A 14,752-nucleotide genomic window follows, 5' to 3' on the forward strand; every position below is an offset into this window, starting at 1 on the left:
TTCTAGGCTCTCTGCTGAGATGATGGATGTTTAGTGACTCTAGCTTCTGTTTGTTTTATTCAAAAACAGTTTACAGCTGGGTGTGGTGGCTCCCACTTGTAATCTCAACACTTTGGGAGGCCAAGGTATGAAGATCCCTCCCTGTGTTGCCCAAGAGTTCAAGACCAGCCTAGGCAACATAGGGAGACTCCCTCTCTACAGGAAATTTTAAAAATTAAACAGAATTCAAAGACAAAGTGGTTTCCGTGGCCTGACCTTCGACCTTTGCCTGATCACTGCCTTTAGTTTCGGCGTCTGCCTTCGCTTACTTGTTCATGGACCTCTTTCAGTTCTCTTAGATTTTTTAGGAGAGGCCGGGCGCTGTGGCTCACGCCTGTAATCCCAGCACTTTGGGAGGCCGAGGTGGGAGGATCACGAGGTCAGGAGATCGAGACCATCCTGGTCAACACGGTGAAACCCCGTCTCTACTAAAAATACAAAAATTAGCCGGGCGCGGTGGTGGGCGCCTGTGGTCCCAGCTACTCCGGAGGCTGAGGCAGGAGAATGGCGTGAACCCGGGAGGCGGAGCTTGCAGTGAGCCGAGATTGCGCCACTGCACTCCAGCCCGGGAGACAGACCGAGACTCCGTCTCAGGAAAAAAAAAAAAAAAAAAAAAAAAAAGATTTTTTAGGAGAGAATGAATTATTCAGAATAAAAGGCCTCCTGATAATTTGGACTCTGTGACAAGTAAAAGTAAAATGTGAGAGTGTGTTACATCATGAAAATATTTTTAAACTCATTCTGGTTTACTTTATTAATAAAATCCTTAAAAACAAGAGGCTGAAGAGTCAAAATATAATTAATTACATCATCTGAAGTGAACTCCTTTGTTAAAACGATCTGTGGAAACCATTAACTCTGTTCTGTTTTGTTTTGTTTTGTAGCTGACTTTGGTTTCTGTGCCCAGATCACGCCCGAGCAGAGCAAACGCAGTACCATGGTCGGAACCCCATACTGGATGGCACCAGAGGTGGTTACACGGAAAGCTTATGGCCCCAAAGTCGACATATGGTCTCTGGGTATCATGGCTATTGAGATGGTAGAAGGAGAGCCTCCATACCTCAATGAAAATCCCTTGAGGGTAAGATCAATTAAACACCAGCCTTGTAAATATTTTTCTTGAATTTAAAGTAGAAAGTTGATAAAACCTAGTCTCTGCCCCTAACTCTTCATCTGAAAATCATTTGCTTTCTGAGTCACAAATTAATGTGCTAGGTGAAGACTTGGTAGGTTTTTAGTAGTAAGCTGTATTGTTTTGTATTTTACATAGGAAGTTTGGAGCACCTGCCTCTAAACCTTCTCCTTCTTTTATGTTTTAAGATTTTTTAAGACAGGGTCCCACTCTGTTGCCTAGTCTAGAGTGCAGTGGCGCAATCTCAGCTCACTGCAACCTCCACCTCTCAGGTTCAAGCGATCCTCCTACCTCAGCCTCCCAAGTGGCTGGAACTGTGGGTGTGCGCCACCACACCCAGCTGATTTTTGTATTTTTATAGAGACGGGGTCTCTCCATGTTGGGTCAGGCTGGTCTCAAACTCTTGACCTCAGTTGATCCACCCACCTTGGCCTCCCAAAGTGCTGGCATTACAAGTGTGAGCCACTGTGCCTGGCCACTTCTTTTTCTTTTAAATTACCATATGTGGTTCGACATTATCACTTATTAAGGAAATGTAAATCAGAACCTCAACAATCAGTGGCTGAGGCAAGAGAATTGCTTGAACCCAGGAGGTGGCAGTTGCGGTGAGCCAAGGTGGCCAAGAGCTACTGCACTCCAGCCTGGGCAACAGGGTGAGACTCTATCTCAGAAAACAACAACAGCAAAAAACCCACCCCAACAGGATAACACTTCCAACTACTAGAATTGTTATACTCAAAAAGACAATAATAAATGTTGGTGGCCAGGTGCGGTGGCTCACACCTGTAAACCCAGCACTTTGGGAGGCCGAGGTTGGGAGTTCAAGATCAGCCTGACCAACATGGAGAAACCCCATCTTTACTAAAAATACAGAATTAGCTGGGTGCGGTGGTGGGCACTTGTAATCCCAGCTACTTGGGAGGCTGAGGCAAGAGAATCGCTTGAACCCGGGAGGCAGAGGTTGCAGTGAGCCAAGATCGCACCACTGCACTCCATCCTGGGCAACAAAGCAAAACTCTGTCTCCATAAATAAATAAATAGATGTTGGTGAGAAGATAAACTGGAACCCTTGTTCATTGCAAAATATAAAATGGTACATCTGCCTTAGAAAACAATTTGACAATTCTGTATGAAGTGAATACTGGATTACCAGATGACCTAAGAGTTCCTCTGCTGGGTACAGACAGCAGAGCCAAGAGAATTACAATCATACATCCATACAAAAGCCTGCATGCAGCCTCAATTATTTCCACTAAAAATGGAAATAATTCAAACCTGCTGAACAGTGGAATATTATTTGGTCATAGGAAGGAAGTACCAATCTGTGTTGCAGCACTGAGCCTTCAAAGTATGGTGCTAAGTGAAAGAAACTGAATAACAGATGGCAGTAGATTCTGGCCCTCTGTATCCTGAATGCTTTTCATCCCGTTGCCAAAGATTCCAGTTCATGTGCGCAGTTAAAGTACTTCTCTAGAGGTGATTAATTAGGGTACTTTTCAGAACGATGTTTAAAGTTCTCTAATTTCATTCATTCATTTAGCCAGTATTGATTTGAGTACCTGCCGTGTGCTAAGCACTACTCAAAAGGCTGTCTAAAAGAACCCACACAAATTCCTGCTCTTACAGAACTTATATTCTAATGGGAAAAGAGAGAAAAACCAAATAAACAGAATAATGTGTAATATATTGAAGAATGGACTCTTGAGTGCTGAGACTGGCAGGAAGGAGGTTAGGGCGTTTACTTTCAAAAGGTGCTTGGAGAGCTGGGCACAGTGGCTCATGCCTGTCATCCCAGTATTTTGGGAGGCCAAGGTGGGAGGATTTCTTGAGCCTAGGAGTTCAAGGCCAGCCTAGGCAACATAGTGAGACCCCATCTCTACAAAAAAAATTTTAAAAATTAGCCAAGCATGTTAGTGTGTGCCTGTAGTCACAGCTAACTGGGACCATCCCGCCTCAGTGGGTGGGTCACTTGGGCCCAAGGAAGATGAGGCTGCCGTGAGCTGTTCTCACATCACTGCACTCCAGCTTGGGTGACAGCTAGAGTCTGTATTTGTCTCCAAAAAAATACAATAAAAATAAATTTTAAAATTAAATCAAAAGCATGCATAGGGAGGGCTTCACTGAGGTGAGGTGACATTTGGACACAGGAAGTGCGAGAGTGATACTTACCTAAGGGGAAAGGATTCTAAACAGAAGGCACAGCACGTGCAAAAGCCCTAAAGCAGGAGCGTGCCTGGTGTATCAAGAGGTGATGACGGACCTCAGCATAGCTGGCCTCTGCTGAGCAAACAGCAAGAGGTGCGGTCGATCTGCAGAGAAACCAGGCCAGGCTGTAGTGCCTTATGAGACCCTTGGAAGGATTCTGGCTTTTACTGGAGGCCAGATGGGGAAACTGTTAGAGAGATTTGAGCGGAGGAGTAAGTTGGTCTCCTTAGGTTTTAATAGGATTGCCCTGGCTACTTTGTTGAGAGATTCTTGAGGAAGGCAAAGGCAGAGCAGAAGACCAGTTAGGAGGCTGATGTAATGATTCAGGCAAGCAGTGATGATAGCCTCGACCAGGACGGTATCAGCGGAGGTGGTAAAAAGTGGTGGGATTCTGGATGTATTTTGAAAGAGGAGTCTACATGGGAGAGAGAAGACCAACGGGATCTGTTCCCAAGTAACTTAACTGCTTTCCTGTACAAAGCTGAAGAATATTACAGGACTGCGCCCACAGCCAGGAGTACGCTTAGGCTTCAGAAGAGGCTCGCCTCCAGTGGCCTTCACTGTGACAAAAAGGTATATTTGAACCCCAGTGAGACTGGTGAAATCACCAGCACCAGCTCCTATCAGCAGATCCAGAAGCTTTCCAAAGATGGGCTGATCTTCTGCACGCCTGTGACTATCCATTCCCAGGCTGGATCCCCCGCCCCCTGCAAAAAAAAAAAAAAAAACCCTTGGTCAGGCGCGGTGGCTCATGCCTGTAATCTCAGCACTTTGGGAGGCTGAGGTGGGCGGATCACTTGAGGTCAGGCGTGACCAGCCTAACATGGTGAAACCTTGTCTCTACTAAAAATTCAAAAATGAGCCAGGCGTCGTGGCGGGCACCTGTATTCCCAGCTACTCGGGAGGCTGAGGCGGGAGAATTGCTTGAAACTGGGCGGCAGAGAGATTCTGTCTCAAAAACAAAAAAACCACCTTGGCCCACAGGCATATGGGCATAACTGCTAATGCACAAATTACCAAAAAGGCAACATGGATGAGGAAGACGAGAATTCCGTCCCAGCTGCTCAGAAGACACTGTGAATCCACGAAGATTGGCCTTTACATGTACATGAAGTGAAGGGGGGACATGTTCAAAAACAAGCAGGTTCTTTGGGAACTGATTCCATGCTGAATATAGACAAGGCCTCAAGAAGCTTCTGGTTGACCAGGCCAGGGCACGTGGGTCTAAGACCAGGAAAGCACTGGTCCAAGAAGGAGAAAGTCATTAAGACTGTCCGAGGAGGAAGAAACTAAGAATAAAGGTCTCCCTCTCTTGTCTATACATAGCGGATCTTGGTGATTCCATAGATCCAGTCATTCAAGTAAAACAAGATTTTGGCCGGGCGCGGTGGCTCAAGCCTGTAATCCCAGCACTTTGGGAGTCCGAGATGGGTGGATCACGAGGTCAGGAGATCGAGACCAACCTGGTGAACATGGTGAAACCCCGTCTCTACTAAAAAATACAAAAAACTAGCTGGGCGAGGTGGTGGCGCCTGTAGTCCCAGCTACTCGGGAGGCTGAGGCAGGAGAATGGCGTGAACCCGGGAGGCGGAGCTTGCAGTGAGCTGAGATCCGGCCACTGCAACTCCTAGCCCAGGAGACAGAGCAAGACTCCGTCTCAAAAAAAAAAAAAAAAAAAAAAAAAAAAAAAAAAAAAACAAGATTTTATCTGCCTAAAGGGGGGGAAAAGCATATTTGTAGGAATACAGAAGTAGCCAGGACCCAGCAAGCACCCAGACATCCAGTCAAAGTTTACCAGATAGGCAAAGGAGCAGGCGAATGCAGACTATAATGAGAAAAACATCCAGTCAACTGAAACAGATACAGAACTGGCACAGATAAAAGAATTACCACACAAGCTCATTAAAACAGTCTTACAACTGCATTTCAGTTGTAAGAACTTTAAATGCATATTGCTTAGTGAAAGAACCCAGTCTAAAAAGGCTACGTATTGTTTCAACTAGAGAGAGTAAAAATGAAAACGATCAGTGGCTATGGGGTTTGGCAGGGCCGGAGGGTAGAGAGGAGGAGTAGATGAAGCACGGGGAGTTTTTTGGGCACTGAAGTTACTTTGTATGATATTATAATGGTGGACACTGGACAGTGTTCATTTTCAAAACCCATGGAACAACTAGGCACGGTGGTGCACACCCGTAGTCCCCGCTACTTGAAAGGCTGAAGCAGGAGCATCTCTTGAGCCCAGGAGTTCAAGGCCAGTCTGGGCAACATATCGAGACTGCATAAGAAAACTAAAAACAAAACAAAAAAAACCATAGGACTATATAATGTAATACACAGTGAACCCTAATGTAAACTGAGGCCTTTAGTTTAATAGAAACGTATCAGTATTGGTTCATTAGTAACAAGTGTCCCATAGTGTAATAATGCAGATAATAGTAACACTCCACATGAGGGAGGCTGCGTGTGGGAACTTTGTACTCTCTGCTCAATTTCCTGTAAACCTAAAACTTCTAAAAAAAAAAAAATAGTCAATTAAAAATAATAATTCAGGACCAGGTGCAGTGGCTCACACCTGTAATCTCAGCACTTGGGAGGCCAAGGTGGGCAGATCCCTTGAGGTCAGGAGTTTGAGACCAACCTGGCCAACGTGGTGAAACCCCGTCTCTACTAAAAATACAAAAATTAGTCGGTCATAGTGGTGCCTGCCTGTACCTCTAGCTACTCAGGAGGCTGAGATGCGAGAATTGCTGGAACCTGGGAGGCAGAGGTTGCCGTGTGCTGAGATCATGCCACTGCACTCCAGCCTGGGCAACAGAGCAAGACTGTGTCTCAAAAGAAAAATAGGCTGGATGCAGTGGCTGACACCTGTAATCCCAGCATTTTGCGAGGCCAAGGCAGGTGGATCACAAGGTCGGGAGTTTAAGACCAGCCTGTCCAACATAGTGAAATGCTGTCTCTACTGAAAATACAAAAAAATTAACTACTCGGAAGACTGAGGCAGGAGAATCGCTTGAACTCAGGAGGTGAAGGTTGCATTGAGCTGAGATCGCACCATTGCATTCCAGTCTGGGCCACAGAGCCAGACTCTATCTCAAAAATAAATAAATTAATTAAATGTGTAGAACTGTAGAGGAAATAATTAGAACTACATAAGGATTTTCTAAAGGGAGTTGATTAAATTAGGAAACATTCATATAAGGCAGTGTTTACTTAAGCCATTAAAGTAGTTTTATAGATCTAGGTAGTTACTAGTAATGATGACCTGGGATAATTTGTTTTTGGTTTTTATTTTTGAGACAGAGTCTTGCTCTGTTGCCCAGGCTGGAGTTCAGGGTGCAATCTCCACTCACTGCAACCTCCACCTCCCACATTCAAGCGTTCTGCCTCAGCCTCCCAAGTAACTGGAACTACAGGCGTGTGCCACCACACCCAGCTAATTTTTTTTTTTTTTTTTTTTTGAATTTTTAGTAGCAATGGGGTTTTGCCATGTTGCCCAGCCTGGTCTCGAGCTCCTGAGCTCAGGCAATCCACTTGTCTCAGCATCTTAGAGTGCTAGGATTACAGGCATGGGCCACCATGCCCAGCCTAATTTTTTTTTTAAGTCTTCACAAATCTCATTTTTTAAAATGATACGTATGACTTGAAAAAAATTTGAGAAAACTAAGCAGGATGATCAATGGTGAGATTGTGGTTATTTTTAATTATTAACATTGTTTTATTTTTTAAAGCAATATGGACTGGGCATAGTGGCTCACGCCTGTAATCCTAGCACTTTGGGAGGCCGAGGTAGATGGATCACTTGAAGTCAAGAATTCAAGACCAGCCTGACCAATATGGTGAAACCCCATCTCTACTAAAAATACAAAGATTAGCTGGTCATAGTGGCATCTGTAATCCCAGCTACTCTGGAGGCTGAGGCAGGAGAATCACTTGAACCCGGGAGGCAGAGGTTGCAGTGAGCCAAGATTGCACCACTGCACTCCAGCCTTGGTGACAGAGTGAGACTCTGTCTCAACAAAAAAACAAAACAAAACAAAAGCAATATGCATCGCATTTATAACTAAAGAAAAACCAAATGTGAATCTGATTTTGGAAGAATAACTTAGAGAAATGTAACATCTAAAAATAAGAGGAAAGTATCAAATCTAAATTTAAATGAGATAATGATAAGCCCAGTTCAGTATTTTATGATGATTTTCTTTAAAGAAGAAAAGTTCATAGACTTTATTCACGGCTCTGTGACTGTGCTGAGCTATCCTTTTCTTTTTTTGAGACAGAGTCTCTCTCTGTTGCCCAGACTGGAGCGCAGTGGCCGGATCTCAGCTCACTGCAACCTCTGCCTCCTGGGTTCACGCCATTCTCCTGCCTCAGCCTCCCGAGTAGCTGGGACTACAGGCGCCCGCCATCACGCCCGGCTAATTTTTTTGTATTTTTAGTAGAGACGGGGTTTCACCGTATTAGCCAGGGTGGTCTCGATCTCCTGACCTTGTGATCCACCTGCCTCAGCCTCCCAAAGTGCTGGGATTACAGGCGTGAGCCACCGTGACCGGCCGTGCTGAGCTATCTTAAGTGGATCAAAGATGTTCTTCTATTTTTAGGCCTTGTACCTAATAGCAACTAATGGAACCCCAGAGCTTCAGAATCCAGAGAAACTTTCCCCAATATTTCGAGATTTCTTAAATCGATGTTTGGAAATGGATGTGGAAAAAAGGGGTTCAGCCAAAGAATTATTACAGGTAAATTTAAAAATGATTTCATTTGGGGGAATAGTTGACTCTTTTGGTAACCAACAGAAAATTTTCCTAGGGTTAATAATTAGATTTCACTATTCATTGATCACTAGCGGTATGGCAGCTGCTGCAATTTAGGGTTTCATCCTATCATTCTGAGCAAACTAACACAGGAACAGAAAAAGAAACACCGCATGTTCTCATAAGTGGGAGTTGAGCAATGAGTTGGACACAGGGTGGGGAACATCACACACGGGGGCCTGTCATGGTGCAGGGGGGAGGGGGGAGGAATAGCATTAGGAGAAATACCTAATGTAAATGATGAGTTAATGGGTGCAGCACACCAACATGGCACATGTATACATATGTAACAAACCTGCACGTTGTGCACATGTACCCTAGAACTTAAAGTATTAAAAAGGGGGGTTCATCTGCTGGGATTAAAATTCTGACAATACCACAGTGTGCAGTTTGTGCATAGTATCAATCCTCAGACCTGTTTACAGTCTGCGCCTAGTGTCGGTCCTCGGACCTGTTTACAGTCTGCGTGTAGTGTCGGTCCTCGGACCTGTTTACAGTCCTCAGACCTGTTTATTGCTGGCTTGCGTATATTTGTGTATATTTGTCAAACTGAAATGATTCTGCTTTCATTCAACTCTGAAAGTAATGCATTGATTATGTTAGTCTTATGAAGGTGTTAATATGTGTTTAGTTTATTAAATAAATTATGATTGACAAGTAGTCTTTGGGGCTTAATTGAACAAAATTATTTTGTTTCTAACCTGATGAATAGCACTTACACATTTATTTTTCCCCTTCTTTCTGGCAGCATCCTTTCTTGAAACTGGCAAAACCATTATCTAGCTTGACACCACTGATCATGGCAGCTAAAGAAGCGATGAAGAGTAACCGTTAACATCACTGCTGTGGCCTCATATTCTTTTTTCCATTTTCTACAAGAAGCCTTTTAGTATATGAAAATTATTACTCTTTTTGGGGTTTAAAGAAATGGTCTGCATAACCTGAATGAAAGAAGCAAGTGACTATTCTCTGAAGACAACCAAGAGAAAATTGCAAAAAGAAAAGTATGACTTTTATATGAACCCCTTCTTTAGGGTCCAAAAGGAATTGTGGACTGAATCACTAGCCTTAGGTCTTTTCAGCAAACAGCCTATCAGGGCCATTTATTATGTGTGAGATTTGCATTTTACTTTGCTGACTTTGTTGTAATAGATCCCATTCATTGTCCCCTTTGGGGTATTTCCAATACTTGAATGGCAGATTGGAGTTTTTCAGAGTATTTGTTTATCTGCTAGTCTTTCTCTCCTTCATAGCTTTCCTTTCCCTGGACTTGCTCCTTTTGAGTTGCTTTTGAGTTTCTCATGCCTAGGCAAGTGTAATAGAAATTATGTAGCTCCTTCTGTTGGCAAAGGAGCTCTATATAGTTTCACTTTGTATAAAAGTTAGGACCAGCTGTTGTTACATGTAATATTTTAGTTCAGAACTTGACCTGAAGGAAGGGAAGAAGAGTGTGTGATTTTTACCTTTTTTAACAAATGTGAAAAAGTCAGTTTTAGAAATTTCGTGGTAGTAAGTTTGGCATTTGTTACATGTATAGAGAGAAGACTAATAATCTCTATTTATAACTAAATCATTGAGATAGAAAAAGATTCCCATTGACTGTAGACTTCTTCCCATTTTGTCTTCCCTTCTGCCTGTTTCCCCTTCAGGTTTGGCTCCAGGAACCAAAGTGATTTGTTCCTTGTTCCAACCTGGACTTTATGACTTTGGTTAGTGCCCTACCTTCCTCTTCTCTCCTTTCCCCCTTCAATTTGGAAATAAATTTCTGTATATGTTGCAATTTTAGATTTAGGTTTGTTCTTTTTGTTTTTCCTTAATCCTCTCTCACCTCACAGATACTCCCTCCCATGGCAAATAACATAATAACCAGTGAATTTTCGGAACTTAAAATTAGGTTTTTTCCACTTATAGGAGAAAAATATTTGGGACTAGCAGAGGCAGAGTGAGAGATGTGGACCTTGGTGAGCTCTGATATAGTGAGAAGAGATTATACTCATGAAGGAGAATGTTTGTGTTACAGAGAAGCAGCTGATAGCAAATCGGCCGTGGGCGCATTGCCCGGGGTCATCATCAGTGTGGCATTGTCTGTGAGAACTTGAGTGACAGAGTATTTCTTGTGAATTTATAGATCATTTGAGATGTTGAGTTACTTTTTTTTTTTTTCCAAATAAGTAGAGACTATTATAAAAAACGAGAAAGGAAAATGAAATGTGCGTGTTGATAGCAATAATTTGTTTCTTTTAAAGATTCTAAAAGGTCTGAGACCTGTAGCATTAATTATTTGAGTGCCCTCCTTTCTCCCCTCCCCTCCCTTTCTCCTCTCTTCTCTGCTTTCCTCTCCTCTCCTTCTCCTTTATTCGTAGTTTTGCTTTTGGAGTAGGTGTTGTTCAAGTATCAGTGGTTTGGTTCTGGCATTTTGTTCCCACCATCCCCTTCCCCCATGAACTTCCCCCCTGCTTCCCATCCTGCAGTATAAATCATGAATAAAAAATCATTTTGCTGTTGTAGTATACATTGGGGAAACTAGAAGGGTTTTATTTCCATTATTTTATTCCTGCTATATCTATGTTAAGATACAATTATAAGGAGAGAAGTGACTTTTTCATTGATTAGGCAAGAAGGTTTTCAGAAAAATGAGTAAAATAATTAATGAAACATATTTAGAGCACTTAATGGTCTCTGTTTTCAATATAATTCTTGATTTCATTTTTCTCTGGAATATATTGGCCTTCTACAGCTATTACTGAATTACAGAAACTGGTTTACTTCTGGCAGAAAGCTGCAGTGCCACCTGAGTTCCACATTTTAACTTTCTGTGTAAACAGCTGGATGGATTGTGATAAAGAAGATGCTACCAATGAAATAGAAAACCACCTAGATGAGAAGACTGTGATCCTCGTGCCCTCAGAGGCACTTCCCTCCTAAGTCAAAGACCATCCTCATTGACTGTGTGCCAATGCCTCGTTTCAGGCTTGTGACTCAACAAAGGGCTTTTCCATTGATAGAAGCAGTTTGGGATTTGTAGTTACAGCTTCTTCGATAGTTACCTGCACGTCCATTGCTGGCAACTGACTTCAGTCATTAAAACCTGGCTCTTTGGTTAAGGGAGCTACACTGTGGTTTATTCTTAAGTTACGTGGATAAACTAACCTCTAACAGAAATATACTTTGGTTAATTTTGAAATGTGTCATTTTTAAACAAAATCTTAAAAGCAATACAGAATTGTGATTAATTTTAAATTAAAACATTCAGAACTTGTTGAAAGAAAAATTATATCTGAATCAAGATTCATGATTTTTATTTTTTATTTTTATTTTTTGATACAGTCTCACTCTGTCACCCAGGCTGGAGTGCAGTGGTGTGATCTCAGCTCACTGCAACCTCCGCTTCCTGGGTTCAAGCAATTCTCGTGCCTCAGCCTCCTGAGTAGCTGAGACCACAGGTGCACGCCACCACACCCAGCTAATTTTTTGTATTTTTAGTAGAGACAGAGTCTCACCATGTTGTCCAGGCTGATCTCCAACTCCTCAGCTCAGGCAGTCTGCCCACCTTGACCTCCCAAAGTGCTGCAATTACAGGCGTGAGCCACTGCTCCTGGCCTCATGTTTTTTAAATAATTGCCTTTTATATCCCCCCTTTTTGTCATCACTTTAGAATGAAAATTCTCATTTAAATCTAAAAGTTACCTTAATAGTCCTCTTGTGTTATTAGGACAGTATTATTATAGTACTTATTTATTTTATTTTAGACTTAAAGTTATCTTCTCTTTTTCTTTTTTCTTCTGCTGCTTTTAGGGACAGTTAAAACTGGGAAACTATAAAACATGGAACATTTTATCCTACCTAGAATAGTAAACGAGTAATTGTGCAGCATAAGACACCAAGGCTAATACAACTCTATCTTCATGTATTGAGTGCCTGGCACATAGTATTAATTCTCTTCCCTTTAACATATAAATGTTAAGCTGCTTACAGTCTAGTAACCACCAATTGTAAATGAGCCTGTGCCTTTAACAAGCAATTTTAAACTACCTATGAGTATTTCTTTATAGGGCTCACTTAAATACATGTTTGTATATACTGTATTCTGGCCAGAATAATTTTAGATCTGATCAGGTAGTAGCTAAAATTTAAAAAAAAAAAAGTGCTTAAAGAATTTGCATCAATTTTTGAGTCTAAATCTTTTAAAATATACTGAGATCCACATCTAGTAAAATGGCAGTGTCAAAATATTACAGATTATAGTTAAAATCCAGATTAATACTCATTTGGGGTTTTTTTATAGTAGAACTTCATTGTAATACAAAAAGCAGATTATCTTCCTGTCTCCACTCCCCCAGTAGGTATTGAAACTGGTAAAATCAGTTTTTTGATAGTGTTGTGTATATAAGAAAAAATATATACACGCCTTCTTTTTTCTCCCCCAACACATTGATTGAACACTCTGGCAAAGATGCTGTGGTGGGTGAGGTTGGAGTTAGAAAGAAGCAGGCACTGGCCGCCTTTGAAGGAATGGAAGTGTCTCCCATTCGCTCCTGGCAAAGATGCTGTGGTGGGTGAGGTTGGAGTTAGAAAGAAGCGGCACTGGCCGCCTTTGAAGGAATGGAAGTGTCTCCCATTCGCTCCTGGCAAAGATGCTGTGGTGGGTGAGGTTGGAGTTAGAAAGAAGCAGGCACTGGCCGCCTTTGAAGGAATGGAAGTGTCTCCCATTCGCTCCTCTAGAGTGCTGCCGAGAGACGCAGAAAGGAATGGGTGATGATTCTGTCAAGCACACTCTATTCTTTATTACGAGAAACAGTTATGTTTGGAATTCAATGTTGGAACACATTGGCTTTTTTTCCCTTGTTTTGATAGAAGTGGAATTAAGTAAAAGTAGTTTGTCTTTTCTGTTGTCTTCAAATTTTATAATGCCTTTTATTTTTAATTTAATCCCGTTCAATTATTTAATTGTTATACATTGACATTAACTGCTGTATTTTATGACTTTGTTCAATAATTTTGTTCTTTCAGGGCTAGAAATAAACTTTTTAAAAAAATTTGCATTTTTAACCTTTCCTAAACTTACTCTTTCTTTTGATCAGAATAGCATAAAAGAATATTTAAATGTTTTAATAGGTTTTCAGAGAACATTCTAGTATTTTTAGTGATAAATATTTTAAACCTTTTAATGGTGTTTTGCCATCATTTTGAATTTATTACAAAGCTCCAAAGTAGGAAGGTTTCTAGAAATGTGTGGGTGGGCAGTAAACATGAAGTTTTCCTTTTTTTTTTTTTGAGACAAAGTCTCACTCTGTCTCCCAGGCTGGAGTGCAGTGGCACGACCTCAGCTCACTGCAGCCTCTGACTCCCAGGTTCAAGTGATTCTCCTGCCTCAGCCTCCGGAGTAGTTGGGGAAGTTTCCCCTTCTAAATCAAGTTCAGAATAATTTTCTTACAGTGTTTCTCTGTCAGACCCAGGGAAACAGTTCTGATTTGAGCACATACTTGGCTGGAGTAATAAAAACCTGATCGGAATTTCTGTGTTAAATGAACCAAGAAACCTTAAGAGTGTAATACGCGGTAAAAGGCGTCACTTCATTATGTGAATTAATTTGGGATCTTAGATACCCTAACATAGGGAACAGCCACAGTAATGGTTTGCTATCAAAAAGCATAAAATAGGCCGGGCGCAGTGGCTCACGCCTGTAATCCCAGCACTTTGGGAGGCCGAGGCGGGTGGATCACGAGACGTCAGGAGTTTGAGATCAGCCTGGCCAACATGGTGAAACCCTGTCTCTACAAAAAAAAAACACAAAAATTAGCCCAGCAGTAGTGGCGTGTGTCTGTCATCCTAGCTACTCTGGAGGCTGAGGCATGAGGATTGCTTGAACCCGGGAAACGGAGGTTGTGGTGAGTGGGGATGGTGCCACTGCACTCCAACCTGGCGACAAAGCAAGACTCCGTCTAAAAAAAAAAAAAGCATAAAATAAGGCCAGGCGCGGTGGCTCACACCTGTAATCCTGGCACTGGGAGGCTGAGGCGGGCAGACTGCCTGAGCTCAGGAGTTGGAGACCAGCCTGGACAACATGATGAAACCCCGTCTCTACTAAAATACAAAAAATCAGCCAGTTATTGTGGCGCATGTCTATAGTCCCAGCTACTGAGGCTGAGGCACGAGAACTGTTTGAATCCGGGAGGTGAAGTTGCAGTGAGCCAGGATCATGCCATTGCACTCCAGCCTGGGTGACAGAGCAAGACTCTTGTCTCAAAAAAAAAAAAAAAAAAAAAAAGTATACATATTTTTATCCTGGGTGAGAGGTGGAGGCAATGACTTTAAAATGTATTTGTTACACTGTGTGGCTGTTTTGTCTTGTTCTAACATATTTCTTTGAACTAATAGCAAATGCTCAAAGCATTGCCTAAGAAAACTTTTAAAAGTCTGGTTAATTTCAGAAGCTCTATTTCTAGGGCTTGATGGGAGGATGGCTTGAGTCTGGGAGGCAGAGGTTGCAGTGAGCCAAGATCATGCCACTGTACTCCAGCCTGGGCAACAGAGCAAGACCCCTGTCTCACAAAAAAAGAGTTGA

The 14,752-nt window shown here is 42.2% G+C and overlaps 1 protein-coding gene and 1 long non-coding RNA gene across 3 annotated transcripts in view; both read left to right on the top strand.

Annotated features, from left to right (window-relative positions):
- The window catches only part of PAK2 (p21 (RAC1) activated kinase 2), a 93,839-nt gene extending 81,768 nt beyond the window's left edge, over positions 1 to 12,071 (top strand). Inside the window, exons 13-16 of one of the 2 annotated variants that reach the window (XR_007723274.1) lie at positions 924 to 1,120; positions 7,975 to 8,112; positions 8,936 to 9,191; positions 10,925 to 12,071. Coding sequence is in view for 1 of the 2 variants with exons in the window: in XM_050779178.1 (XP_050635135.1) it covers positions 924 to 1,120; positions 7,975 to 8,112; positions 8,936 to 9,022 (422 nt within the window). In the remaining variant the exon portion in view is untranslated. Of the gene's footprint in view, positions 1 to 923; positions 1,121 to 7,974; positions 8,113 to 8,935 lie in introns of both variants that reach the window. The other variant, XM_050779178.1, reaches the window with a different exon arrangement.
- Positions 1 to 14,752, top strand: part of LOC126948014 (uncharacterized) — a 198,653-nt gene that overhangs the window by 159,130 nt on the left and 24,771 nt on the right. The window lies entirely within an intron of this gene.

The sequence above is a fragment of the Macaca thibetana genome, chromosome 2, assembly GCF_024542745.1.
Source record: "Macaca thibetana thibetana isolate TM-01 chromosome 2, ASM2454274v1, whole genome shotgun sequence".
Classification (NCBI taxonomy): Eukaryota; Metazoa; Chordata; class Mammalia; order Primates; family Cercopithecidae; genus Macaca; species Macaca thibetana.